The following is a 27,191-nucleotide window of genomic DNA, read 5'->3' on the forward strand; positions in this document are numbered from 1 at the left end:
ATTCAGAAGTAACTGGAGACAATTTCATTGTTCTAAAATTGCCATACTTTAAATACGGACATAAATCATCATTCAAATACTGCAGTAAACTGCCTAACCTCATAAAAATCGAGTTTAAGGACTCATCTCGAATCTTAAAACACATTACATGTATTATTAAAATCAAATAATGCTTTGTCATCTTGCTGTCCTATTTGTAACACAACATGGGTTTACCTTTTTGAGGAATACATTTGAAACATGTTATATTATCGACATTAGAACTAAATAACTGCGGCACACCAATATGCAGTGATTTACGCCCATGCCTTTTTCTAGGTAAAACCTTCCTATCACCAGCCTACATGTCATTACGTTACCTGAGCATATATCCGTGCTGGTTACACAGGTATTTTCTAAGATGACATTATTAGTCATCAGATGGGGTAAATAGAAAGTATATCGTAGATGAAAAACATTTTACACTCAGCATCAAAGAGTACTATAACAATGCCTGTATGTTTGATCTTCTGAGAAATCTTGATTTATGATTAATTTGTGCGTTATTGTGATGGTATCACTTGGTACATCTAACCACTTTGTAGTTGTCTTCTGGGTGCGGTCCAGTGGTGTCCAATTGTCACTGATACCAGCTGTGGCGGATAAGAAGGGTTAGGCTGGCAAGGTTGGGTCAGCCAGGTAAAATTATCACCGTTCTTAACATGATATTCCCCTCAGTTACTGTTGCCTTTCGTGTCCACTGTCTAGTGAGTTGTTGGCTTAATTTTCAGTACCTTGAGGTGTATACAGTATATTTAGTAACCTCCGTTCAAAGAAAATACAATTATTTTTGAAACATCAATATATTTATTTTCATTCAAAAGATTAGTTATTATTTTCATAAATAAATAGGTAAGCACAGTGCTGATGCAATAGAAATACATAATAAATACACTCGTTATTTCTTTACATAATTACAAAATGTACATGGATAAAATATATTTTCTCTTTCTCAAAATGTACATAGCATACATACACACTGACACGTAACCTCACACCATCTACACCCTGCGACTGATGACTTAAAATCTCTTGTAATAAAGAGGCTTCTACATTAATAGAATAATTAATATACCAAATGAATCAGTACGTGTATTCACACAAATATACCAAAGACCAGGAATCATACCATCCTGGAATAGTATTTTGCTAACAACTAGAACAATATTTCACAGATGTCAGCTTAATCAGAGAGCAAAACTGAAGTGTGGAGCATAACAGGTAAATTTGGCCTTGAAAATAAAGAATGATAATTTTTTTTACCGATTTCAATATTATAACAATACCAATTACAATATCAATATTTGAATATGATTAGTTCCAAAACATAAATTATTGACATGTCTACTTGCAAAACAAAAATGTGAGACAGCTGTGACACTGACAGCTGGTGCTGGAATGGAATGATTAAATGACAAAACAAATTTATTTTTCATCTATCAAACACACATTATCACAATATCTCTCATTTAGTCAGCCTTTCACCACCAAGGCCCATTTCTATCAAGTTCGCTCCTAAATCAACGTCACAAGGGAGGTAACTGCACTCACAATCTTCTTTTAGCCACGTTACTGGAGTTGTGTGGATTCATATTTCAGTGATGGACATGCATACATCTAATATCACAGCTGTACCTTGATAGTTACGCACTTGAACAAGTAATGTGCTTACACAAACACCTAAAACATACAAACAAAACAAAAACATTGCCTCCTCTGTTAAACCCTTCAGTCATTCAACAAAACTGACCTTCTGAATTTCATCCTTTCTGAAAACAGCATTTCATTTCCTAGCTAAACCTCAATCACCTAACTCTAATACAGGGATGATATTTCTATAGACATGCATTGGAAGGAGCTTGGGAAAGGGTTGAAAACTTGTAGTGTGTGAAGACACCTATGACACACAAAATGCACATAAAGATGTTAAACACCCCTTCAGTACCCCTTTTTTCATGACAAAACAAAGATGAAATCATAAAAAAGGATGAAAGTGAACAGATTGCTCATTTTTTTTCTGCAATAAATTATTTTCAAGGATATTTCCTGCTACTGTGACATGGATACATATGTAGTAGCTCTTTGTGAAACAATATAACATTTTATAAAACCAATCAAAACCAACAAATATAAATAAATCTGACACAACCAAGAGCAGAATGACATCAGATTTATGCACGTGAGAGCTCTGAGTTGTCTCAAGCCATGAAACATGGTATTTTTATCACGATGCACTGGCATAAAATACATGATCAGTCAAGGATACCATGGCTGATCAGTAATGTGTAGTTAAATGTGTAATAACATGCCCTCACAAGTGCCATAATACTCCACGGTGTAAATGTATGGTGTTCTAGTGCACAAATCTTTGTGTATCAACTTCTGACATACAGGAGGCTTGTGTACAATGTAACCAGGCAGTGTCTCCAGAGAGAGAGCAAGTTTAATGTCTCATCTAGGATCTTCAAGTTGTCATTAGCTGTTTTCAACAAAGATACATTTTTGAAAATATGGACTGGTTTGCAAAAAATTACGATATTCAGTATTCAGTGCAGAATGTTGTCATAACACTGCTATCATTTGCTTATTGCCCTTGTCCTAGTTGTCAAAATGCATCAATTTCAAATTAACAAAATGCAAACTGGCTATTGAATTTAAACTCTTCTGTCTGTTCAGTACAAACAGATACACTTCAGTTGTAATTGTGTCCCTAGATAGTCTGACTAATACCAAGAGGACTAGTTCATATTAATTGGACAACCATGGTGTGATCAACAAGTCAACAAACTACCCTCAACCTTGTACATGATACACAATTTCAAAGGGTGCAACAAACCTCATATATCTTGATTAGCCCATAGAAACTACACATCATGGCTGAACACATTAATTAAACTTGACCATATAATTTATGAATATCACTCTCATATTGATATTGCATCTCAACCCTTAATTCATGATATGGATTGTGATTCTATATGTCAGTGATGGATGATAAGTTGGATTAGAGGTCTTCAGCGCAGCAGTAAATGATCATACACTGGAGCACGTCATAGGGTATGACAATCCAATCAAACAACATGCAAAACATGAACAAGGAATAAAACATTTAATAGAGATCTGATACAAAACCTTTTACAGCTGGGCCATTATTAGCTGACTTTCGGATTGGAGCTTCATGCTAGAGTCTCTAACCTGGATGCTGAATACCTACAGTAGATTGGGGCTTCATGCTAGAGTATCCAGCCTTAATGTTGTACAAAATACACAAAAGGACAGAGAGCCTGAAAATGGACGTACAGAACAATACAACAGTTTCATTTACATCAGCACCTATAATCAGCAAGACAGAAAATGCTGGTAGATGGTTGGACGACCAGATTTCTTAGCACCGAGAATGGAAGCTGAGCAGAAACATAGAAAGTCTACTAAAGCCACTAGGAGGCCTATCACCTCAAAAGTGTTTAGCATATAGTTCTATAAAATAACTACCAGTATTCCTCCTAGAAAGTCAATTCTAAAAGTCACTTCACAAACAAATTATGAATTTCGGACAACACTAGTAAAGATCATATAGGATTTGGCTTTCAGAGGCTTGACCGCGAGACACATGGATACTTCAAGTGCCAGCCTTGAAACAATGTTGTGGACACCATCTTCACATTGCACTTGCAAGCATTGTGTTAACAAAGCTGGAACATTTACCCTTTAAAGATACTCAAGAGCAATAAGATAATACCATACATCTACCATCTCGAAGAGGGTCACTGCTGTATCTGCTGGAAGTAGTTGATGTGGTTACATTCTGAGGATGGTTCAAATTTGGGCTTTGATATCAGGTTTTGACTAGTGTTGAGTAGAATTGAGAGACCTATAGGGACTGTCATCATGATGCTTTGTGGAGGCAGGAGTTGAGGACAGGCTCTGTCTTCCGTTGTTGAGTCAGAGCTGGAGTGGCCATGGTGGCCATGTTCATGCTAGACCTGGAACGAATGACATCAAGTTTACTGCAAACGTCACTATCACATTCATAAAGCATAATGCAAGAGTTAGAGGGTTTAGTTTCACGCTGCTTCTAGCAATATTCCAGCAATATCAAGGCAGGGGACACGAGAAACAGGCTTCACACATTGTGCCCATGTGGAGAATCGAACCCAGGTCTCTGACATAAGCCTTTAACCACTAGGCCTCTCACTGCCCCATATATGCAAGAATTCAGTGCTGTGTTAAATGGTAACAAGCAATCAAAATAAAACAATCGCCGCTTCCCACTAGCACTTAACATTTGCCAGGATATACAGCCATTCAAATGTATTTGTACCACTATATTTAGGTAAACTGAAGATCCTCTGCCTTCTTGTTTATCTGTTTAATATAATCCATCTGTATGATGCTGTAATGTACATTAGGTGAGGTAAGGCAGGACAATCCAATGATTGCAACATCAATGATTACCCAGGGCTTCAGGATATGGATTAACAAAGTTAATTGGCTAGTTATTATTTCAAAACATTTATTTACCACACAACATGCGACTATAGCATATAGCTCTTCCTTGTTCTTTTAGAATATCTGTGCACAATATTTGCTTCTAAGATCTGTAACCCAGGCAGCTTTGCATCAATGACACAGCTTCAACATCTCAAAAACAATCTGCTTATTGCTGAATATTTGGGACTTAATGCTGCTCATAGGTCACCTGTATTGGATGGAATGACCGGTATGTTATAATCATCAAACAAAGATGGTCAGAGATTGTTCATGCTTGTTCATCTCTAACAGCAGTGTTGTGTTCCCTACCTGTTGTGAGTGAGATGGCTCTTTACTAGATGACCTGCGGCCAGTGCAGAGAGTAGGGAAAGTTCTCCAGCTAGAACGGTGGCACATACAACTCGTGCTAGGGTACGAGCATTCTCACCAGGGCTGCTAGATGCTCCCTTTACCCCCAGCATCTGAAATGTTACCTCACAATGTATTCCACATTATGTCTGCAATAAACATTTTAAAGGGTATGGCAGACAGATAGACAGATTTATTCAATAAAGAAACACTGCATGGGAAATGTCTGTAGTTATATAAAATATGGAAAATGTGACCCAACACTCATAACCCAAAGCACTTAGCTCTTCAGCTATCACTGGTACACAGTAAGGCATATCATTTAAAACCATTAATTTATACATGCATTTTGTTGTCCATATAATATTTATTACAAATTTTCAAACCTGTGCCTGTTCAGTAGCTACGTTCTCATTACGATGTCAGCAAGAAAGTATGTATCATGGGTCGAAGGCTTCCTTATTGAATTAATCTGTCTATCTGTCATTCTAAACATTTTAAATCAACTATGATATGAAGGTTCATGTGTGCCAAGCTGTCAGTACAAACAATATGGAACTATATGACGTTCAGCGCAAGTGAGTATGGTTTTATGCTGCCACCAATATCACAGCTGGGGACACCAGATATGGGCTTCACATATTGCACCCATGTGGGAATCAAACCCACGTCTTCAGCATGGCAAGTGAACCACTAGGTCATCCCACCACTCTTCTTCCGGTCAGAGAATATTTTAAGTACTATAACAAAATTGCTAAGAACATGAAACTACAAATTTGGATTAGACATTTCTGGGAACATTCTGGGAATAATATAGTGATAATCATAACAATAGATATTATGAACAGCAGTGTTTTAAAGTCTTTGTAGGTAAAATCTAAAGGTGATATCTACATATGTCAGTTTCAGAAGTTAGCAAGCTTTGACACTACCTGCATAAGGTCAATACGGTGGATGCATATCCTTTGTTTTGTGACAATGATACAAGTATTTGACTACCTCACTACTCAAACTGTCATCAAGGAATTCTTGACTCTTACAGCATGATTTTATGGAGCTTCAAAATATGTTAAACCCCGGTGTCAATCAGCAATACATTACTGTTCTTTCAGATTCATAGTAACAACATCCCATGTTTTGAATGAACCCACCTGTAGACAAGCTGACTGTGGAGGAAGAACGGTGCCACCCCCAACAGTTCCGATTTCTATTGAAGGCATGGTGCAGCTCATGTAGAGGTCCTCATTATGTGGGCCTGTTGCTTCAATCAATGTCATGCAATTAGAGCTGGCCACATTCTGGGCAGGATCCTGGACAAACAAAATAAGGTCATATTTATGTTTTTCTTTGAGGATGGCACCCCACAACTAATCCATAACGGCAAAAAGATGGGTTGTGTGGTCCAGTGTGGATTACACTGCATCATGCCATGGGCACCTCTCATTGCAGCACAGAGGCTGATATATCTATTATTGAAGGAATGGAATGAGGCCTGTCTGAGTGGATTAACGACATTCTCCTCACATTAATTGATGAACCATGCCACAACTCAATTACTAATTACCTGTCCTGTGGCAATGAAGATGGCGGTGACGATGTTGGCAGAGTGGGCGTTGAAGCCCCCGATGCTTCCAGCCATAGCAGACCCAATCAGATTCTTGGTGATGTTAAGGTCAACTAAGGCTGGCACAGATGTTTTGAGTAGGCTTTTGACAACCTGGCCAGGGACAACCACCTCGCATACAACTGACTTTCCGCGCCCTTCAATCCTACAAACACAAAAATGATGAGTAGAATATGAACTAACTCAAAGAAGATGATTTGAGCAGTACTACAGTAATATCAGCACAGATCATTAAATGAGCAGATCCTGTGGTATTTACATGGAAGGGCCTTATGTTGACAAGTAATTCTCATAAAGTGGGTAAATCTGGGAAATGAATCCACAACCATAGGACTGTCAAGGTGTACCTCAGTACAAAGTCTGGCAAAATCCCAAACACTGACAAGGTGCAACTCGGTACAGAGTATGTCATCATCCCCAACAGCTAGTTCAACTGTCGAGGTGCAACTCATTAGAGAGTATGTCATCATCCTCAACAGCTGGTTCAACTGTCAAGGTGCAACTCGGTACAGAGTATGGCATCATCCTCAACAGCTAGTTCAACTGTCGAGGTGCAACTCATTAGAGAGTATGTCATCATCCCCAACAGCTGGTTCAACTGTCGAGGTGCAACTCGGTACAGAGTATGGCATCATCCTCAACAGCTAGTTCAACTGTCGAGGTGCAACTCATTAGAGAGTATGTCATCATCCCCAACAGCTAGTTCAACTGTCGAGGTGCAACTCATTACAGAGTATGGCATCATCCTCAACAGCTAGTTCAACTGTCGAGGTGCAACTCATTAGAGAGTATGGCATCATCCCCAACAGCTAGTTCAACTGTCGAGGTGCAACTCATTAGAGAGTATGTCATCATCCCCAACAGCTAGTTCAACTGTCGAGGTGCAACTCATTAGAGAGTATGGCATCATCCCCAACAGCTAGTTCAACTGTCGAGGTGCAACTCATTAGAGAGTATGGCATCATCCCCAACAGCTGGTTCAACTGTCGAGGTGCAACTCATTAGAGAGTATGTCATCATCCCCAACAGCTGGTTCAACTGTCGAGGTGCAACTCGGTACAGGGTATGGCATCATCCTCAACAGCTAGTTCAACTGTCGAGGTGCAACTCATTAGAGAGTATGTCATCATCCCCAACAGCTGGTTCAACTGTCGAGGTGCAACTCAGTACAGAGTATGGCATCATCCTCAACAGCTAGTTCAACTGTCGAGGTGCAACTCATTAGAGAGTATGTCATCATCCCCAACAGCTGGTTCAACTGTCGAGGTGCAACTCATTAGAGAGTATGTCATCATCCCCAACAGCTGGTTCAACTGTCGAGGTGCAACTCATTAGAGAGTATGGCATCATCCCCAACAGCTAGTTCAACTGTCGAGGTGCAACTCATTAGAGAGTATGGCATCATCCCCAACAGCTGGTTCAACTGTCAAGGTGCAACTCATTAGAGAGTATGTCATCATCCCCAACAGCTGGTTCAACTGTCGAGGTGCAACTCGGTACAGGGTATGGCATCATCCTCAACAGCTAGTTCAACTGTCGAGGTGCAACTCATTAGAGAGTATGTCATCATCCCCAACAGCTGGTTCAACTGTCGAGGTGCAACTCGGTACAGAGTATGGCATCATCCTCAACAGCTAGTTCAACTGTCGAGGTGCAACTCATTAGAGAGTATGTCATCATCCCCAACAGCTGGTTCAACTGTCGAGGTGCAACTCATTAGAGAGTATGTCATCATCCCCAACAGCTGGTTCAACTGTCGAGGTGCAACTCATTAGAGAGTATGTCATCATCCCCAACAGCTGGTTCAACTGTCAAGGTGCAACTCATTAGAGAGTATGTCATCATCCCCAACAGCTAGTTCAACTGTCGAGGTGCAACTCGGTACAGGGTATGGCATCATCCCCAACAGCTGGTTCAACTGTCGAGGTGCAACTCATTAGAGAGTATGTCATCATCCCCAACAGCTGGTTCAACTGTCGAGGTGCAACTCATTAGAGAGTATGTCATCATCCCCAACAGCTGGTTCAACTGTCGAGGTGCAACTCGGTACAGGGTATGGCATCATCCCCAACAGCTGGTTCAACTGTCGAGGTGCAACTCATTAGAGAGTATGTCATCATCCCCAACAGCTAGTTCAAATGTCGAGGTGCAACTCGGTACAGGGTATGGCATCATCCCCAACAGCTAGTTCAACTGTCGAGGTGCAACTCGGTACAGGGTATGGCATCATCCCCAACAGCTGGTTCAACTGTCAAGGTGCAACTCGGTACAGGGTATGGCAACATCCCCAACAGCTGGTTCAACTGTCGAGGTGCAACTCATTAGAGAGTATGTCATCATCCCCAACAGCTGGTTCAACTGTCGAGGTGCAACTCATTAGAGAGTATGTCATCATCCCCAACAGCTGGTTCAACTGTCGAGGTGCAACTCATTAGAGAGTATGTCATCATCCCCAACAGCTGGTTCAACTGTCGAGGTGCAACTCATTAGAGAGTATGTCATCATCCCCAACAGCTGGTTCAACTGTCGAGGTGCAACTCATTAGAGAGTATGTCATCATCCTCAACAGCTAGTTCAACTGTCGAGGTGCAACTCATTAGAGAGTATGTCATCATCCCCAACAGCTGGTTCAACTGTCGAGGTGCAACTCATTAGAGAGTATGTCATCATCCCCAACAGCTGGTTCAACTGTCGAGGTGCAACTCATTAGAGAGTATGTCATCATCCCCAACAGCTGGTTCAACTGTCGAGGTGCAACTCATTAGAGAGTATGTCATCATCCCCAACAGCTGGTTCAACTGTCGAGGTGCAACTCATTAGAGAGTATGTCATCATCCCCAACAGCTGGTTCAACTGTCAAGGTGCAACTCATTAGAGAGTATGTCATCATCCCCAACAGCTAGTTCAACTGTCGAGGTGCAACTCGGTACAGGGTATGGCATCATCCCCAACAGCTGGTTCAACTGTCGAGGTGCAACTCATTAGAGAGTATGTCATCATCCCCAACAGCTGGTTCAACTGTCGAGGTGCAACTCATTAGAGAGTATGTCATCATCCCCAACAGCTGGTTCAACTGTCGAGGTGCAACTCGGTACAGGGTATGGCATCATCCCCAACAGCTGGTTCAACTGTCGAGGTGCAACTCATTAGAGAGTATGTCATCATCCCTAACAGCTAGTTCAACTGTCGAGGTGCAACTCGGTACAGGGTATGGCATCATCCCCAACAGCTAGTTCAACTGTCGAGGTGCAACTCGGTACAGGGTATGGCATCATCCCCAACAGCTAGTTCAACTGTCAAGGTGCAACTCGGTACAGGGTATGGCAACATCCCCAACAGCTGGTTCAACTGTCGAGGTGCAACTCATTAGAGAGTATGTCATCATCCCCAACAGCTGGTTCAACTGTCGAGGTGCAACTCATTAGAGAGTATGTCATCATCCCCAACAGCTGGTTCAACTGTCAAGGTGCAACTCATTAGAGAGTATGTCATCATCCCCAACAGCTGGTTCAACTGTCGAGGTGCAACTCGGTACAGGGTATGGCATCATCCTCAACAGCTGGTTCAACTGTCGAGGTGCAACTCGGTACAGGGTATGGCATCATCCTCAACAGCTAGTTCAACTGTCGAGGTGCAACTCATTAGAGAGTATGTCATCATCCCCAACAGCTAGTTCAACTGTCGAGGTGCAACTCGGTACAGGGTATGGCATCATCCTCAACAGCTAGTTCAACTGTCGAGGTGCAACTCGGTACAGGGTATGGCAACATCCCCCACTGGATCTTCCCAAGCATAAAGTCCATGGCACATTATCTACCATTATGACATAGAAATGTCTTGTCAGGCAAAACTTCTTCAGTTTTGAAAGAATTCTTTAAATTAAAAAGAAGACTTAATTTTGTCATGTCTTATGGGTGAGTGAGTTTTATGCCGCTTTAAGGCAATATTCAGCAATATCATGGGAGAGGACACCAGAAATGGGCTTCACACATTGTAGCCATGTGGGTAATTTCTGTGGAGAGAGATAGTTATGCTTTCTTCATATTACTTCATACCACCTGATAAACATGACATGCTTGTGTTCTCAGCAAACTATGTAAGGTAAGATGGTGGTAAAAAGTTTCAATGAAACACTGAGTCTTGTCTGATTATTTTTGTAGATACATTGCTTGTATAAACTGACCCAGAAACAGTATCAATAGCAAATTTGTAAAAAAATACTAGGAGTTCACTTGACAACAATGTACAACCTTTCTATTTCACTCACCAATTGATAGCTGATGGTTTCTTGTCTGTGCAGAAGTTGCCACTCAAACTGAGAATTTCCACATCACTAAAGTTTTCATTCATGACGTTCAAGGCCTTTTCTGCTCCCTGAGAAACACAAATAAACCAAATCATCCCTTGGTATGATCACTATAACAGTAAGGAACAAACAGGCAGTTAAAATGCAATGCCCAGAAAATATGTGTTCCCACTGCACCTCTTGAACCTACCTTAGACAACATATTCATGCCCATAGCGTCTCCTGTCTTGGCCACAAACCTCACATACAACAGGCGTCCAGCCTGGGCTATGTGGAGTTTCTGCAGGCGAGCAAACCTAGAACATGACATTCACAGTTAGTGATGTATAAAATATCTATTATAAAGGGAAAATTTACATTGTGTGTATGTTTGTTGCATGATGGCAACTGATGGCAGTATTCCAGATGTAGGATAGCAATTCACATTTTCACTACTGAAAGAGAAGTGAAATGGTATTTAAGATCATTCTTGTTAACATGTTAACAGTCCCAGAACCATCACAGAGGAAAAAGTCAACAATGTTAAAAGCCTCAACATAATCCAATGTGGGCCAGACAAACAAGTGATTGATAACAGCAACATTCCAAGCTGTTTGAGTACAATGAAATGCAATAACTACCCAGTCAGTAACTGAATAAGTCACTCATAACAACAAACTGCAGTTGCCAAGGTCTACTGCAATCTATGTATGCTGGGATTTATCCATGAGGAGAGAAATGACAGTTTAAGTCTTAAACCAGGTGAATAGGTAACTGAAAACTTGACATGACAAGAAATCAGCTGACTCCAGGCCTAACCACAACACATTTTGGGGGTAATGGATGTATATTCTACATATCATTATCAACAAGAAGAGTTGCTTACCTGCTTGTGAGATCAAAAGCTTCCTTGATCAGCTCAAAATTCTCCTTGTCCTCCATCCAAAGTTTCACCTCACTGTGGACATAAATATTTGTAAATACAGAAGCAGAACCATGAGATACCACCAGCAACATGCAGTAGACAAGAGAAATATTTTCACCCATATGTGATTATAGCTGACCTACTACTGACCTTGCTCTCTTGGCTGTAGGGAGCCGAATGACTGGAGCCCGGGTCATGCCTTCATTGATCACCATGCTGTGGGCTCCTCCACTTTGCTGTAAACAATCAACAGATAAGGCTTGAAGTCCAGGTTGTGGACACTGTTCTGTAGGTGCAGGGATGGCTTATAGTTTGTTTGGATTTTGTCAGCTGAAGTTAATGATTGAAGCACTGATAAAACGTCGAGTTTGAGTGGGTGAGTGAGTGAGTGGGTGAGTGAGTGTGGTTTTACTTTACTTTTAGCAACATTAAAGCAATGGTAGGGGACACCCAAGAGTGGGCTTCACACATAGTACCCATATCGGGGAATCGCACCTGAGTGTTCAGTGTGACACATTAAAGATTTAACCACCAGGCTACCACACTGCCATCATAAAACATTGTCTTCCGTCAGTTATTTGAGCTTCCAACATTACTCCATATTAAAAAACTCGGGCAGTCTATAGACGAAATCAAGCTCTTACTACTTATTGCTGCTGCCTTGTACTGGTCACACTGTACTGTTTTCATTGTGAAATTTAAACTATGTATCAAAATAATCTACTGATCTTTCACTGATCTTGTTTGGTCAATTGCTGACTTCATAAACTATTTCTTTGTGTATTGATAGCAAGATTAACTGTACATACAGACACCACACTACTTTGACTTATCTGGAGAACTCTTTTCTTACAAGAGTTACTCACTTCAATTGCTCGGCAGCCTCTGTTGGTGCTAGCAACCAAACATCCTTCCGTTGTTGCCATGGGGATATGGTACTTGACACCATCAAGGAGCAGAGGCCCTGCAACTCCCACTGGCAGAGGCATGTAGCCAATCACATTCTCACAGCAGGCACCGTCAACCTGGCGAACATTTAACACATACAGTCAAAATCCTTGGTACTAAAGAAATGTGAAGACTTTACTTAACGTCAGGAATCTCTAAGCCAATAATTGCTTCAAATTAACAACAAATATTAAAGAGAAGTGAAGAGCAGATGTAGGGATTAAAATGTAGTGCAGTTACAACATGGCATATCAGCTTCATATGAGAGGGAAGCATGAAGGGAAGGAGGACTCAGGTGTTGACCACTTGCATGTGTTAACATAACAGATGCAAACAATCTGAACTCTAAATCATACACATATCTACTTTCTATCACACTGAGCTAAGGAAAGAATTTGTAAATCTTGTCAACCACCAAATCATATTCTTACATATTTGTAATCATAGTGTTCATATGGCAACTTCTCCAAAGCATCAGTGGCAGCAAGTTTTTCAGAAACCATCTGTCGTCTGGAATATCAGAGAAAGGTACATAAAATAAACCACAAAATACACTGCCATTGTAAAAGTACATAAAGAATGAACATTATCAAAAGTAAAGAGAAACAGGCTTTAACATCAACTTTGACTTTTAGACTCACAGACTTACTTAATAACTACAATGCAAAATCCCATCAGTCAGTGACAGACCATGGACTGCAACATCCTAGCTAACACTACATCACTAGTATGTACAGCAGAAATCTTAAGCCTTTGAACAGTGTATAGTATATTAACTAGTGGCCTGGCACTGCACTCAGCTCTATTCCTGCTATCTGACTGCAGTCTGTATCATAATATAATCCTGTGATCAACATACTGAGCATCAATCCAGACCTGAACGCTTGATGCAAAGAACCTAGCCAGAGAGTCTGAGTACCAGAGAACCTATATATTTAATAGATACTCATCATACTGTACATAGTGTTTGGTTTATTTACCTGATGGCAACACCCCTGACATAGTCCTGCAAAATACTCTCCAGCTTGTAGGCTGGAATGTGCTTCCTCTCAACCAGTAGTTGGATTTCTGCATCAGTCAGTACCCCAGGGCCATCCTGCAATACATTGTTACTAATGTTAGTACCTGTGGCATCTGACATTTTACTCATCCTGAGACAGACTTTGAAATTTAGGGGTGTTGGTTAAGCCAAGTGGTTAAAACATTCACTTGTCACAGCCAAAACCGACATTCACTTCTCCACCATAAGTACAATGTGTGAAGTCCATTGGTTGTGGGTGTCCCTGTTTTGATATTGCTATATATTGATAAAAGTGTCGTAAAATCATGCTCACTATGATTCATTAAGAAACTAATTTGAAAAGTGCTCTGTGTTTGTGGTGAGTGAGTGAGTAAGCTGGACTTTATGCTGCTTTTAGCAATATTTCAGCAATATCTAAGTAGTGGACACCAGAAGAGGGCTCCACATATTGTTCACATGTAAGGAATTGAACCTGAGCCTTCAGCGTGACAAGTGACTGCTTTAACCATAAGGCTACCACTCCGCCCCTAGTCTTGCCTAAAGAAGACAAATATATTTATACTATAAGCACGCTCTATCGAATTCTGTTTGGAACCACTAGAGAGTCAGAAATACTTACATCTGACTTCATGATGGCTACACAGTCTTCCAGACAGCGAGGCTGCTTGGGTTTCATCAGCAGCTGGAGCGGCTTGAATGCTTCATCATTCATCTCTGTCTGAGTTGACTTGTCTTCCTTCTCATCATCAGAGCTGTCATCATACTCACCGATGATGAAGGATGCACCTGATTTGAATGGAGTACTGACTTGTTCATCGGACTTTACTTCAACAGCTGGAACCAACGAAAACCAACGTGATTATCATGGCATACTCCATTACAGCATCTTTCAAATCTTGCACACATACAGTGAAAGCTGTGAAAACCAGCATCTCTCCTATCCGTCAAGTTGTCAGCATCGGTGTAGCATCTTAATTCAGTTCATGGCTTGTACATTTATAATCAGCTCTACAATCTGGCACATTTTTTAAGGCGGATTATTTCTTCAGTCTGAATGAGTGCCGGTTTAGACAGCTTCCACTGCACCTACAGAACATGACTTGCCTCAATCCATTAAGCATGTCTGAATAAATGTCAGCATGTACTGATTGATGGATAACAAACGGGGAAAACTATGATAACAATTGTAAAATCAGCTACATTTAGGGAATCTATCAACAGATAACTAGGTTAGTACATACAGCTACACCGAAACTCATTGCAATAAAGTGAGTGAGTGAGTTTGGTTTTACACCGCTTTTAGCAATATTCCAGCGATATCACAGCGGGGGACACCAGAAAATGGGCCTCACACATAAAACCCATGTAGGGAATCGAACCCGGGTCTTCGGCGTGACGAGTGAACGCTTTAACCACTAGGCTACCCCACCGCCCCTGCAATAAAGAAGTTGACAATCCAAAAAACAAAAACAAAATAAAAAATAAAAGTTGTGGTTCCAATTTAGAACTGGGGTAGGTAGGTAGGGATGCTACTATTTACAGCCATAATAAACTGCCTGAATAAAATGCAAGAACACAGCCTTGTAATTTATTCTGTTAATAATGAAGAAAGGGAAACTTTTATGTATCAAGAGTCTCATTATCAATGTTAATTGCAAAACTGGTTTGAACTGCTTGTGCTTGCTCAGACCATCTTTGCATTCACGACTAGAAATTGACTAAAATATTGTAATTTCAGAACACCTGGCAGGTAGTGTCAGTATTTTCATCAAATACAACTGAAACATCCTCTATTTCATTTTGTGTTTGTATAATTTCTGTCAGACTACAAATTATGATGACTGCCTTTCAAATATATCAAGCCATTTATAAGAAGAACATTACCATTTGTTTGGTTTTGTTTGTAAATGCTCTTCCCTTTGATATTAAGATTTCAAAGGCATTGATGGCTTTGTTAGTTGTCTCACGAACTATTTCTTCTGCTTGAGCATGATCAATCATCGTTCATTAGGGACCGTTCATAATTTATTGCTAAGGGGGTGATGATGATTTCCATGGAGTTGGATGTACAACGTGAATGACCCCTATAAATCAATGTACAAAGTAAGTTTCATCCTCATCTTGTCAACCTCTACTAAGCACAAACATACCAAATCTGTTGCTCTGTGATTTTGTAATCAGAGGACCCCAACCATATTTTAAACATGAGATTCAGAAAAGAGGACACTGAATTGAGGCATCACATGTCTTCAGATTTTGACCCCTGGAGCCATGTCTGAGCCAACAACTGATTTAAATGCAAATAAGGAACACCACTTTTTTCGTAAACCGAAGTCAACTCACCTTCTGCCTGTGAGTCACTGGTGGTATTAGTTCCAATTTCTGCAACTATCTTGTCAGATGAGGCTGTCTTTAGCATATCTTCCACCTCGCGGTCAACCTCAGTGTCCATAAATATGTATTTGCATGTGAGGACAATTGCCAGAACAAGGGTCATTGCATAATCAGCTCTCCCCAGAAACATTCTGAAACAGACATGAAGTTTATCAACATCCTGCAAGATGTCACTAAGAACTGTCATGCTCAAGTGACTTGTTCACCTGGAATGGATCCCAGAAAGTGATTGCTATTCTGAACTTGGATGATGAAGTTAATAACTAATGAATAATAAAATATTACCACATTCATACAGAACTTTAAATAATATATGATTCGTATTATATAATGCTGAAGTGATTTGACTGCTCTAATGTATGCATCATGTACAATATAGAAATCGTAAGGCCATATTATAACTGAAGTCAGACGTTTTCATATTGTGTCCCAAAAATCCCTGTCATTCCATGTAAGATTATTAAATTCACTTTAATTTTCTCCTTAAATAGTTTAAAGTTATTTCACTTATTTAGCTGTGTGTGTGTTGTGTGTGGCAGATTTATGAAATTAGAGTAATTAGGATTTAGCAATATTCCAGCAATATCACAGCCGAGAATACTAAGAATGGGCTTAACACATCGAGTTCATGTGGGGAACTGAACCTGGTGTGAAGAACATTTTGACCACTAAGCTATCCGACCACCTGTTATGAAATTAGAGACATTGAGTGAGTGTGAATCTTAAGTCACACTCAGCAACAGTCAAGCTATAAGGAGGCAATCTGTAAATAATCCAGTGATCAAGGGCATGAGCGTCAATCTCCTCTACTGGGAACCACTTAAATGTGTCAACCAAGTCAGAGAGCCTGACCATCTGATCCCGTTTTCGCCTCTTGTGACAAGCATAGTCGCCTTTTATGGCAGGCATGGGTTGCTGAAGGCCGATTCTACCTCAGACGAAATTAGAGACAACATGATGGTTATTATTCATATGAAGACAGCAGTTTGTATAGAAGATGGTTAAATTCAACTGAATGAGCTGATAAAAAAGTACAAGCCCACTTTAAACACATCCAGTGTACAAAACTGAAAAAATACACATACTTTCCAAACTGCATATCACTACTATATAACCATTGGGGATTTTGGACAATGACTTTCAATGTGCATACACAGCCAAGAGAGAAGGGGAGATTGCATATAGTCAATCTACATAAGGAGAGATGGATTCAGAGACCAGGGGTGAAGAAGGAAGCAGTGGCTGTAGAGGATGACGTGAAACACACGCATCCACAGCCCAATGTCATCACTACACCAACCAACTCACCTGTGAACATAAAATTGCCACAGGGGGACATCAGGGTTGATTCTCTGGTCCATCAAAGCCTGCTCTGCTGGAGTCATGACAGAGGTCATCTGAGTAGCAGCGTTGTCTGCCCCAGCCACCCATCGACTGTGGGCATGAACGAGTACCAATCCAGCAGACTTAATGAAATATAAAAAGAAATAGTCTCAACTTGTGAAATATGAAGTCTCAACAGTACCATTATTACTACTTTAACCAACTTCAATCAAATAAATGATTTCCAAACAAAACAGCAGAAGGCCAACTTTTCTGGATTCATACAGATATTAGAGTGCAAGCCTCCTCACCATGATGATTTTGACTCTCTGGGTGACAGGGTTAGGCTTGGTCTCCTCTTCCTCCTGCTGCAGGATCTGAGCCAGCTGTCGTAGCTGCCACATGGGACGGCCATGATTACGTACCCTTGTCAGCTACAACACAAAGTGACAGTCACACTCACAATATTTCCCACACTAATAAAATATTCTTTAATGTGTTTTTGTTTGCTGGCTTTATTAATTTTTATTGCTTCAACGACTAATTTTCCTGAAGAATGATGGATGATCAGGGACTGGGAAAGGCAGGGGCCATGGGCCATTTTGCACATTGGAATAAAAAAAATGGCCCATTAAAATTTGAAAGTTTTCTACTGATACAAGGGCAGTGGCCAATTCTAAATTCAGAAAAATGGCTAATAATCCTGAAAATGGCCCATTGTCAAAGTTCTCTTTCCTAATCCCTGGATGATGCTGGTTGCTGAGACCAATTCAAACAGTTATCATCATGATCTCAACGATGTTTTTGTAACAAATCATCTGATAAGATGAACTTAATGATGTTCAACATTCAATAGGTCCCAGGCAGGTTTAGCTACACCTTGATTCTAAAAACACAGAAGAACTCCAGGAACCAATGTTGTACACTAATCAGGAATCAATCTTCCTAAAATGATTTTAAATCTGATAGCTCAAATTATTATGCTCAACAAAGACAAACAAAAATCAATATAAATAAAGAAAATAAATAAACAAACAAGCTGACTGAGCCAAACAAATGACAGAAATGTTAAAAGGAACTGTACATACAGATTTTCTGGAACTATCAAGTTGACTGAAAAGGACAAATACATGTCAGATCTATGACAGTCATACTTCCATCCTGAAATAAAGGAGGTAGCTCTACATCTCTTAGAAATCCAAGTCTTACCTCCAAGACCAGTGCCAGACAGGCTGGGTAGAAGGTCATGAAGGCTAGGTAGTTAGCCATGACAGACAGACAGCCAAAACAGCACATGGTTTCCAGCTGACGGACACCTGCAATAACGAGTTACTCAAAGTGCTGGGGAAAGACATACTTTCTGAAAAAGACAACTCTCTTCCACCTAAGCCAAGTCTTAGAAAAAGTATTTGGAAAACATATATTATGTTAGAAAAGTTTATTGTTAGTATTTTATGTCTGTTGCAGTTATGACAGCTGTGACATATAACCATTGCACATTGAAAGAATACAAATAGAGAAAAAAAGTAAGGAGATAGAGACCAATGTGAAGCAGGTGTCAAATATTTATCCACTTGGAACTACAACTGATCATGATTCAGGTGCTGACAGACCATGGATCCCTATCAGAGTTTACAAGAGGATCCTGTCATACTCAAGGGACATAACTCTAGACGCTTTACATTCTTTGACCACACAGACACCTTTCTCCATACACAGAGGTAATATGATAATGTAGTGTTGTCAATTCTGAACTTGACATGTTTAATTTGAGATCGACCTACTACCTGACCTAACTCACCTGACAGTGTTCCGACACCAATAACAAGGGTTTCCACAATGGCATCCAGGGTGATTGATGGACCAATGAGGGCCATACCTTTAGCAATGTTCTCTCTCACTTCATCCTGTGTGGAGGAGTTGAGAGCAAACCGAGCCAGGGCACTGGCTTTAGACAGGTCAATCAACAGCAAGAAAAATGGCAGAGCCTCACTGCAGATGAAAGAAACACCACTTTTCAGAGAATCAAGTAAACCTTGTTCAAAAGTGAAATGTCTAATGATTCGTGGACACAGTGTTAGGGTTATCAGTGTTATGTCTAACATATACACTGACTGCTTATGCTGAAAGAACATATCGAAATGTTCTATGAAAAGTAGCCTTAGAGATCACATATACTTTGGGAGGGGTGGGTGGAGGGGTGGGGTGGTTTACAAATACATAAATCATTTATTGACATTCGTATATGATGAGACCCCGTCACTAAATCTACTCTTTTCGACATTTAGAAACCTTAAATCAACTTTTTGGACCAGAGTTCACAATTCTCTCCCGCAAACAAAATTTCAACCAATCAGAGGGGCCAACCTCAATGACATAATGTGAGGTATACGTATGTGGTTTGCTGTAGTATTCATGTACATTTCTAGGGGTAGAATCTTGTTTATTGTTTGTCTAAACCTGCAAGCTACTGACATTTAATTTTGTCCCCTGCTTTGCTTATTTACCGAGATACAACATGTTTTCATAGATGATTCTATCAAAATCGCTTGTTAGCATAATGGTTATAAATCGTTCTGTTACAAGTGGTCTCATGCAAAATCTCTTTGGTCATAATTCAAAAACACATTTAACTACGAGTAGAAAGTAGTTTTGATCTTTTAACTTGATAAAAACAAAGCATTATCTAATTCATTCTCAAATCGATTTCAGACCATGATGCCACAATTTTAAAAAAATGGCGGCACCCTGTCACAAACTTCCGCCAGTCTGAGAATAAATGCTATTTAGGATTGTTTTCACCGAGTTAGAAAATCTAATTTACTTTCTACTGTCAGTAAAATATGTATTTGGTTGACTGACAATAGGATTTTGCATGACACTACTTATAACATAAAAATTTCACTCTTGGAAGTGAGATGGGTGTGAATACTACTTACAATATTATTGTCACTTCAACCAAATCCTTGATTGCTTCTGAGGAAGAAATCCTTGTGAGTCGTGCAAAATTCTTTTGGGTATCAATCATTTACTAGCAGGTAGTTTTGACTTTTATTAACCTCATGAATTAAAACAAATCTAAATTGCATCTTCGATCTTGGAAGCAAGATTGGTGTCCAAACACCTAGTACTCATAAGCAACATATTTAGCACGAACTGAGGGGTCTCGTGGAAATATGTGCATGGTGACACCATCAACCGATACCTGGGAGCATTTGACGCCAACCTAACAATTCCGCATGTCTTTCAGCAAATTGGTGATGTTCTTAGAAATTTTATATAAAACTAACTGAAAACCATTCCTCACATGATGTCACTGCGGTTCGTTGCAGCGCTCAGGTGACAGAGTTATGCAACCTCTCTGTGGTTTCGTTGGCAGGCGAGAGTGAAGGAGGTGAATTTTGGGCAACTTTTAATCACTCAGTTAGGAGATAAACATCATGTGTTGGCCAATTTCCGGGTGTTATTGAGTATTTGAAGCACAGGAATGCATTTGGAACCGATGGCGTCAGCCGGAGGTTTCAAATGAAATATTCCCGTGCTTCAAATACTCAATAACACCCGGAAATTGGCCAACACATGATGTTTATCGACATTGTAAACACAAAAGTAAACCAAAGGGGTTTTAGTGTCTGCACTCGATTAAATCAAATACGGACACAGCAGTGAAGTGTCATCAGATGGCCGTTTCAGCTGGTTCCCATGGTAGCATCTGGAGTTGCTCATTTGTGACGTCATTCTAACTTTATGTCACAATATGATTTGAATGACGTCACCACTGTTGATGACACAACAAAACAATTGTTTACGTGTCAATACGCGGTGAATAGTCTTTCAGTTTCCGGGAATCTAATACCATTTAATCATGTTTTTCAACCAATCAGATTACACAACACAGTAACTTTTGGTTTACAATATTAATTAACCACATGTTTTTAAAGAAAAATATTGGTGTTCCACTTAAGACCAACCACAAGTCTTTCATACATAGTGGTTAAAACAGATTTTTAAAAAAATGTGAGTTTATTTGTTCTTTAGATGATAAATTATAATTTCTGACCACCTTATATTCAAATCACGAGTAAGCACATTCAGTATCACCTAACTACTTACTCAAGCCCTTTCAGATTGTTGCCAAGGAGGTTGATGATGGCAAGGCTGAACACAAAACTTGAGAAGATGGTGAAAACTCCAGATATTCCTGGAAAAGGGAGATAACTCTACATTGTCCTACATATTTTTTATGTATGCATAGATGACAAAAAGCAATCAGCTCAATGAACTACCAAAAGGGCATCATGTACATTAGAAATCATAGATCTGTTACTATGGTGCTTTGCTTTAATAATCCATTACAATTTCTCATACTTTCACAATCATGATTCTACTATGGACAAACATTAAAATTATTAAACATTAATATTATTATGATTACCACAATTACTTGGAATGGTATTAATGAAGTATGATATTTCCGAAATATATCATCACGTGAGAGTAAAATCCAGCATTGAAATATATATTTCCAATATTGAGAGTAGAGTGACAGACAACAGATAAGGCATGCAGACACACCACAAACACAACACGCAGATGGACATAGCAGGATCTTGTTTCAGAAGGCAATCATAAGACTTTTTTTTTAACTCCAACAGTTGAAAATAGACTTATGACACTTGTGGTTACAAGTATAACTGCTCTATGAAAATGGGGGAAGTGCTTGTTTTCAAAGACTTGCAACAAACATACTGGCAGTAAAAAATGAACAGAAGAGGCCGTGTAATGAATCGATAAACAACAAAATGAAATATTCTCAGGCAGTGATATCCAGCATCTAAGTCACCTCACTGTTGCTGCCAAAGGGTGCGAAACTCAGGCACTGGTGCAGACCTCTTGGGCAACAACTGGTATTTTGGACACAAACATTGTTTTTTTAAAGAGAGAAAAACATGAAGTGTTTTCATTTGGAAGGCAGGAATTAAGGAGTTAACTGAAACTCACAGTGGAAGATCTTAATTTCATTTATTTCAAGTTTTCAGGTACATTGTAGACCACCAAAAGCTAGCAACAAGATTCATCAGAAGATGACAAAATCCCCTGGCCCCAGGAAATTTGATACAACAAATCATCTGACAGTTATTTAAAGTCCACCCTGAATATTTTAGACTAAGTCCAAATTGTTTCCCAGGAAATCATGAAAAATATAGGTGGCAAAGACCTGATCAATATGTCTATCAAGTCTTATAGAAAGATATCAAACAGTTTTTGAGTAGAGCTCCAGAAAAAAAGCCCATCCATCACTTTTGATTCGAGCCTCCTTGATGATTAGGATATTAAATAACAACTGATTCAATTATAGGAACTGATCTGAAACCTCTGGCTGATTAATCTTTACTTTTTAAAGAAGAAGTTCTGCTTTGCTATATTAAATGTGTTAACAGCAGGTACATGTACTTGGGATGTTTTGCTGGAGCATCACTGCCTGAGAACAATGATAATATTTCAGCCTAATGTGGATTTCATCAATCCCCAAACAGAGAATGTATAAGACACGCAACAAAACAATGAAGGCAACATCTGCATGAGGTGACATAGAAAAGAAGCAACGATCTGCACCAGATCACAGTGGACTCTCTGTTTAGACCCACCGTTTCATAAACCCAGCACATCATACAAGACATTTACATTTTCTGCATTTGCAAATTGTGAAAATGTGTTGAATATACCATCCCTGGAGGAAAATAGAAATAAAAACAATTGCAAGCGTATAATCCTAAATCAAAAGTGCAATATTTTGTACTTGGGCTAACCTCCCTTGAAATGAAGCAGTCGCGATACCTAACCCAGTCAGGGCCAATAGCTGTGCACTCATGTGTAACAACGCCTTGTCATTGGCCGCTGGTTCATTTGCTGATACGCTTAGCCAGCTCTTCGTCTGTGGCTTATAAGCCTGATGGGAGTTAATTTCAAATTTCAAATGGTCAGTAATTGAAGTTCTGCATTGTATATTGCCATTAGTGGACAGGCAGGCAGACATATAGGTGTCAATAAACCAGACACTGAGTTTTCTCTGTGACAGTCTGCTTGTCACAATCAACATGTTTTTTTTATGTAATGAGTAGATGATTTACTTGTTTATGTACACAACCAAAATTAGACTACTGCTCACGACCTCATACTCCGGGCAGTCATACTGTTTTAAGCTCCATGAACCTACTCAATTTGCATGCACTATGAGTGCAGCGCAACATAGCTGTTGAAACCACTTTTTCCCCAGAGCTGGGGGAAAATTACTGAATCGTTGGACCTCAGATTTCCCTGGCGTTTTTTCATCGCATACTTTTTCAACTTTATAGGTTGAATTGGCATTTTTGATGATTTTTTTTGGTAACTGCATACTGAAAGGTACCAAAATCTGCAAAGTTGTGTTTTACATTGCATGTGACCTTTAACATACTCGGAGCATACACAAGTCCCGTCTTACTAAAATGCTGTAGGTCGCAATATTGAAACTAAAATCAAGTGATGTAAGTCTTGTCTGGCACAGCAAACCCAACAGCTGAAGACTGTTATCATGGTTATAACAAACTGTTGTAAAGGCAGGAGACAGCAATATTTCAGTAATAAGTTTGTGTACATCTAAATATTATAACCGATAATGTGAGAAACACTCAATGATGTAAGGGTGCCACGACATGCTATTATTAACCAAGGTTTGCTAAGTAATGTAACAATGATGACAAATTCTAACCTTCACTCCTACCATGGAACAAACAACAAAAAATCCAAACTACTTCATCCTCCAAACTTTGGTAAACATATTGCAGCAGGAAGTGGGAAGTATTAACATCTCGAAGCCCACAAAATCAGAGAGTCCACCATGAACTAAAACTTAGGTGGGAGGATGCAGTGCCATGCTGGTATACACTGAATGCTAGAACATATTTAACTACTACCATAACTTTGAAAATCATTTTAGTCAAAACTACCTTCTATTTGGGATGCCACTATACAACAATGTGTCGATACTTTTTCTAAGATGACACAATAACTGATACATTCAAAATTGTATCGATATTTAGTTTCTAAAGTATCATATTCAAAGTTTATGTATTGTTTGCATTTTGCAATTGTATCATGGTTTTTTTTATGTTATGAGTGTTATAAATGATTATTTTTCATGCACAAAGATGGGAAATTTGAACTTTTCAATCTTTGGAAATACAAAACTGTTGATAGATATTGGAGAATATGAAATATTAATGTTCAAATTGTTCAAATTTAGACAATAAAGCCGTGAAAATAGGTATTGTGATACGTATTGAGTCATGACATGGGTTTCGTGATACATATCCATTCATGACTCTTATGTATCTTGACATCCCTTCCTTTTATCTAGTGATGAGCAAACAAAATTCAATTAAATATGATAGACTTTGCCAAAAATATTACACACCCAAGAAGGAGAATCCATTTTTCATCATATATAAATCAAGAAAAGCAATAACTTTGATATGTAAACAGAAAAGTTCTATGTGGTTGAGCCATCATGTCTATTCCCCAAGCAATTATTGAGTGCAAAGAGACATGATGAAGGAGGGTAAATAATAAATGTTTTACCAGAGTAAGATCTTAAAACACCATGCATGGCCACAGGACAGAGAAAGGCGCATAACTATTGATATGAACCTGTCACAAAGCTTTGCTGCACAAGATTATAATCACCAAGGAGGTACTTGGAGCCCAGACGTCGCAAGTTACGGAACTGTAGATAGATGTACATGACAGCAAGGCAGCGTGTGATGGAGAGAATGATCATATCAGAGCTCTTCCAGTCCTGAAAACAGATAAAATTGGTTTAGTGGAAATACTGTGTGTATTATTTTACCAAATGACACATAAAATACAAGACATGATGTGATGCTATCAAGGTTATCAAGAATTTACAACTTAATGAATATCTTCTATGATTTGAACATATCATCAGGATAATCACTCGTTGCCACTTACTGCATATAATGAGAACATATAAGCCTTTCAATGAGCTCATTCAAATACAAAAGCAAATTCTTCATTTTGTTTCTTCTCAATAACAGGCCTCCAGGGATGGCACATTCAACACGTTTTCACAATTCTCAGCAGAATGTTCCCACCCTGTTTTCTCTAAACATGCTAAAATAAGATTTGTTACATATACTATGATATGAAAATGTTTTCTGAAGCAGAGCATCAAGCAAACATTTCAGGTTAAAAAATCTGTTTCAAATTTGGCTGTGGTAAGGGGATGATCACTGTTACTGAAAAGGCAGCTCCAAAAGGCAAATACAGAAATGTTGTTAGTAACCATTACCTCCTCATTGTGGCAGTTGTAGTTCCAGCCACATATCTTATTGCTGCCAGTGAAAACACTCATGGACATGAGGCATAATGTTGTGGTCACTGTGCCAATGATCACTTCCCATGGGTGAGAGGCACAGAAGTGGCCGTGCACTCTGAACACACGAGACAGCATCACAGAGCTTGTGGGAACAATTGGCGAAAAAGGTAGAAGCTACAAAGAAAACAAATCAACCTTAGTATTTTCAATAAAATGACGCTAAACGAAGTTCTATGTGAATGCTGAATAAATCATACAAGAAATAATCAATCTTATTTTAATTTTGTTCTTTTGAGTCATTGCTCTCCAAACATACTCAGTGACACTGGACATAGTATGAAAAATGGTTTTCTTCCTTGATCTAACTTTCGTACTGTTCTCTGACAGTCACTTGTACCCGGGAAAGAGTTCATTCTGTTCCCCCATATTCTTGCTTTCTCAGATTAACAGAGGCAACAAGAATTCTATCTAGTATATATCAATTAATAAATATTAACTGGGATGGGTGAATGGGGAAAAACTCTTAAACATAAATAATGTAAATAATGTAAATGAGTAAGTAAGAGTTCACTTAATTGAAAAACATGAGGAGTACACTAACTAAACAACACGATAACAATTGTTTTCGTTCTAATTTAATGTTTTACCCGATCGAAAACTGAACTATCAAATTATATAACGTACCGTTTAAATGTATATGTTTTTCTTCACACGTGGTTTTGTGTCTGTGGTCAAGGTATATTTTCCTTGTCTTTGAGACGCTTGTATGACATCGTACAAGTGTCATGAATTTACGTAATCATAGCTAGTTATACTATCGTCAAAAACTGATCCCATTTTTGAAGGTCTTGCCTCATGCCAAGATGGACGCACGTACAATAAACTACTTTCTAAGTTACACATAACATATGAGATTAATGGTGTCCCTTACTATGATAAAAAGTATCTAACAAAATATGGAATTAATAACACAAGACAGATATACTGTTGGTATCCTTGAATTCTATTGAACCACAAATGCACGACAATTCGTTCATGTAAAACAATGCTAAATGTAATTCAAAGAGATAAAATATGTTGATGGGATAACAGTATCTAGTAATTCTTACGTGCAGTTGTTTCCCTTGGATGATTATGTCGTGTCGTATGTTGGCAAGATGGACGAAACACTGTATTTCGATTATGACGTGAAGTAATTTGGGATAGGTGACATCATCAAAAACTCAGGCTATCCAGAAATACAAGTCGCTTTTACTCACTTGGGCTCCTCACACGAGATCATATTTACGTGTGATGCGTGATACAGATCTATAAATAGAGTGCACTTTGTCCAATGAACGCGCATGCTATAAATAGAGAGAGCGAATGCGTGTCTGTTTATTTTGGACCAAAATATGACATAACGAACATACTCAT

General features: G+C 39.2%; 1 protein-coding gene across 4 annotated transcripts; it reads right to left on the reverse strand.

The window, feature by feature from the left end:
- Positions 1 to 826: 826 nt before the first annotated feature.
- LOC137277615 (3-hydroxy-3-methylglutaryl-coenzyme A reductase-like) lies at positions 827 to 27,039 on the reverse strand. Of its 4 annotated transcripts, none has more exons than XM_067809428.1 (21): positions 27,035 to 27,039; positions 25,749 to 25,949; positions 25,088 to 25,235; positions 21,512 to 21,599; positions 19,200 to 19,390; positions 18,608 to 18,714; positions 17,710 to 17,832; positions 17,384 to 17,541; positions 16,025 to 16,206; positions 14,301 to 14,515; positions 13,641 to 13,756; positions 13,092 to 13,170; positions 12,579 to 12,737; positions 11,863 to 11,948; positions 11,674 to 11,745; positions 10,999 to 11,104; positions 10,770 to 10,876; positions 6,443 to 6,647; positions 6,030 to 6,188; positions 4,840 to 4,991; positions 827 to 4,022 (listed from the first exon to the last, which is right to left on the reverse strand). In XM_067809428.1, exons 2-21 carry the CDS (start codon positions 25,908 to 25,910, stop codon positions 3,926 to 3,928), a joined length of 2,712 nt encoding a protein of 903 aa, XP_067665529.1. In that variant the 5' UTR covers positions 25,911 to 25,949; positions 27,035 to 27,039; the 3' UTR covers positions 827 to 3,925. The 4 variants fall into 4 exon arrangements, with proteins under 4 accessions (XP_067665529.1, XP_067665528.1, XP_067665531.1 ...); XM_067809427.1 differs by lacking the exon at positions 27,035 to 27,039 and adding an exon at positions 26,885 to 26,947; XM_067809430.1 differs by lacking the exon at positions 27,035 to 27,039 and adding an exon at positions 26,460 to 26,660 and having other exon boundaries at positions 25,124 to 25,235.
- Between the last annotated feature and the right edge of the window lie 152 nt (positions 27,040 to 27,191).

This window comes from Haliotis asinina, chromosome 3 (assembly GCF_037392515.1).
Source record: "Haliotis asinina isolate JCU_RB_2024 chromosome 3, JCU_Hal_asi_v2, whole genome shotgun sequence".
NCBI classification, from domain to species: Eukaryota; Metazoa; Mollusca; class Gastropoda; order Lepetellida; family Haliotidae; genus Haliotis; species Haliotis asinina.